The sequence below is a fragment of the Austrofundulus limnaeus genome, unplaced genomic scaffold, assembly GCF_001266775.1.
Source record: "Austrofundulus limnaeus strain Quisiro unplaced genomic scaffold, Austrofundulus_limnaeus-1.0 Scaffold583, whole genome shotgun sequence".
Taxonomy (NCBI): domain Eukaryota; kingdom Metazoa; phylum Chordata; class Actinopteri; order Cyprinodontiformes; family Rivulidae; genus Austrofundulus; species Austrofundulus limnaeus.
The window spans coordinates 74,006-75,450 of record NW_013952985.1 but is presented as its reverse complement, the minus strand read 5'-3'; the positions used below and the strand labels follow the sequence as shown (position 1 = coordinate 75,450).

At 42.9% G+C, this 1,445-nt stretch overlaps 1 protein-coding gene across 1 annotated transcript in view; it reads left to right on the top strand.

Annotated features, from left to right (window-relative positions):
* The window catches only part of LOC106530966 (uncharacterized), a gene marked incomplete in the record, with an annotated part of 73,050 nt that overhangs the window by 39,787 nt on the left and 31,818 nt on the right, over positions 1 to 1,445 (top strand). Inside the window, 1 exon segment of the mRNA XM_014026703.1 lies at positions 346 to 1,131. Coding sequence (XP_013882157.1) covers positions 346 to 1,131 — 786 coding nt within the window.

Sequence of the window (1,445 nt, the reverse complement as noted above, 5' to 3'; positions counted from 1 at the left end):
TGTTAACAATAAGGGTTAATTAGGTGTCAACGATAGCCATGTGATGTGAGTATCAGTCACCTGGAGGCTGGGCTTAAAAGCCTGAATTTTGCCTGAAACTCTCAGACTGAAGAAGTCTCTTGGAGGAGAGACGAAATGTTTCATTAGAGAAGAACCCGTCCAGAAGACCTATACAATTTTTTTTCCTTTGATTTTTTACCTGGATTACTGAGATGCATCAGGACATCATGTTCGTAGTAACTTGAATGTTGTATTGAGTAAACAATGTAGTTTATCATTTTAACTTTGCTCAGCTTTCACAGAGACACTCTTGTTGCTGACAGTTTTACATTTTTACTTCATCAGATGCCTGATGTTGAGAGAGCTCCTGATTTCATCTGGACCTGTGTCGGAGGAAAAGCTTCAGCTTGCCTTGCAGTGGCAGTATGAGTTTTTGCACAGCGGCAATGAGAGTCATTTCTCTGATTCCTCAAACAGCATGCCTGGTGATGGTGAGCCCAGTTCCTCTGAGCCTGGATGCACTCTGTGCGATGATACAAAAAAAGAACTGGGTCTTCCTTCAACATCACCTGCTGTTTCTGAGATGGGCTCAGCTGACGGGAAAGCCCCTTCACTCCTCAGTTCACACTCTGGTTCTGATAGAACCAGGAGCCTGGTGGAGATTATAGATGGTCAGCATCACAGGGAGGAGTTGGATCAACAGCCTGTGGGAAACTCAAGCATTCAGACCAGCTCTACAGTACAAGTAGAGTCCTTCAAGGTGAAACGATCTGCTGCAGCACCTGATAATCCTTGGCTAAGCTTGCCAGTAGATGACTTGGAGAATTCATATACTGTCATCGTTACCTCAAAGCCAGGACCACAACAGACAGACCTACAAGTCCATGAGGCTTCTGGACGTCATGTTGCTGTCGATCCAACGAACAGGTCTAGAGACCAGCACCTGCACACAGAGTCCACAGACACCCAGACTAAAGACTGGAATTTACACCCTCAAGCAGATGTTTGTGATCCTGAACTCAGCCTCATTAACAACATTCTGACCAGCGTGAATATGGATGTCAGAGATGAGTCCGTCTGCAGCACCAATCCCTGGGATTTCACTTACCACCAGTCCAATGCTGTTGACAGGTAACGTTGATCTGGATTAATTTTTATATTTAGGGGAAGCATCCCCTTAGAAACATCTTAATTCTGACCTTTCACTAAACAGGTGTTGTGTATTTTTCAGGCACATACTTCATTTCTGTATCACAATCACATAACTGTTACCTTCAGTTATGAAAATGCTGTATACGTCTAAGTTCCTTGAAATTGTCTCTTTAAGAACGTTCTATCATTTCCAACACTCATATGTACAGCAGGTAAAATAAGTATTGAACACGTCACCATTTTTCTCAGTAAATATATTACTAGAGGTGCTAATGACATGAAATTTTCACCAG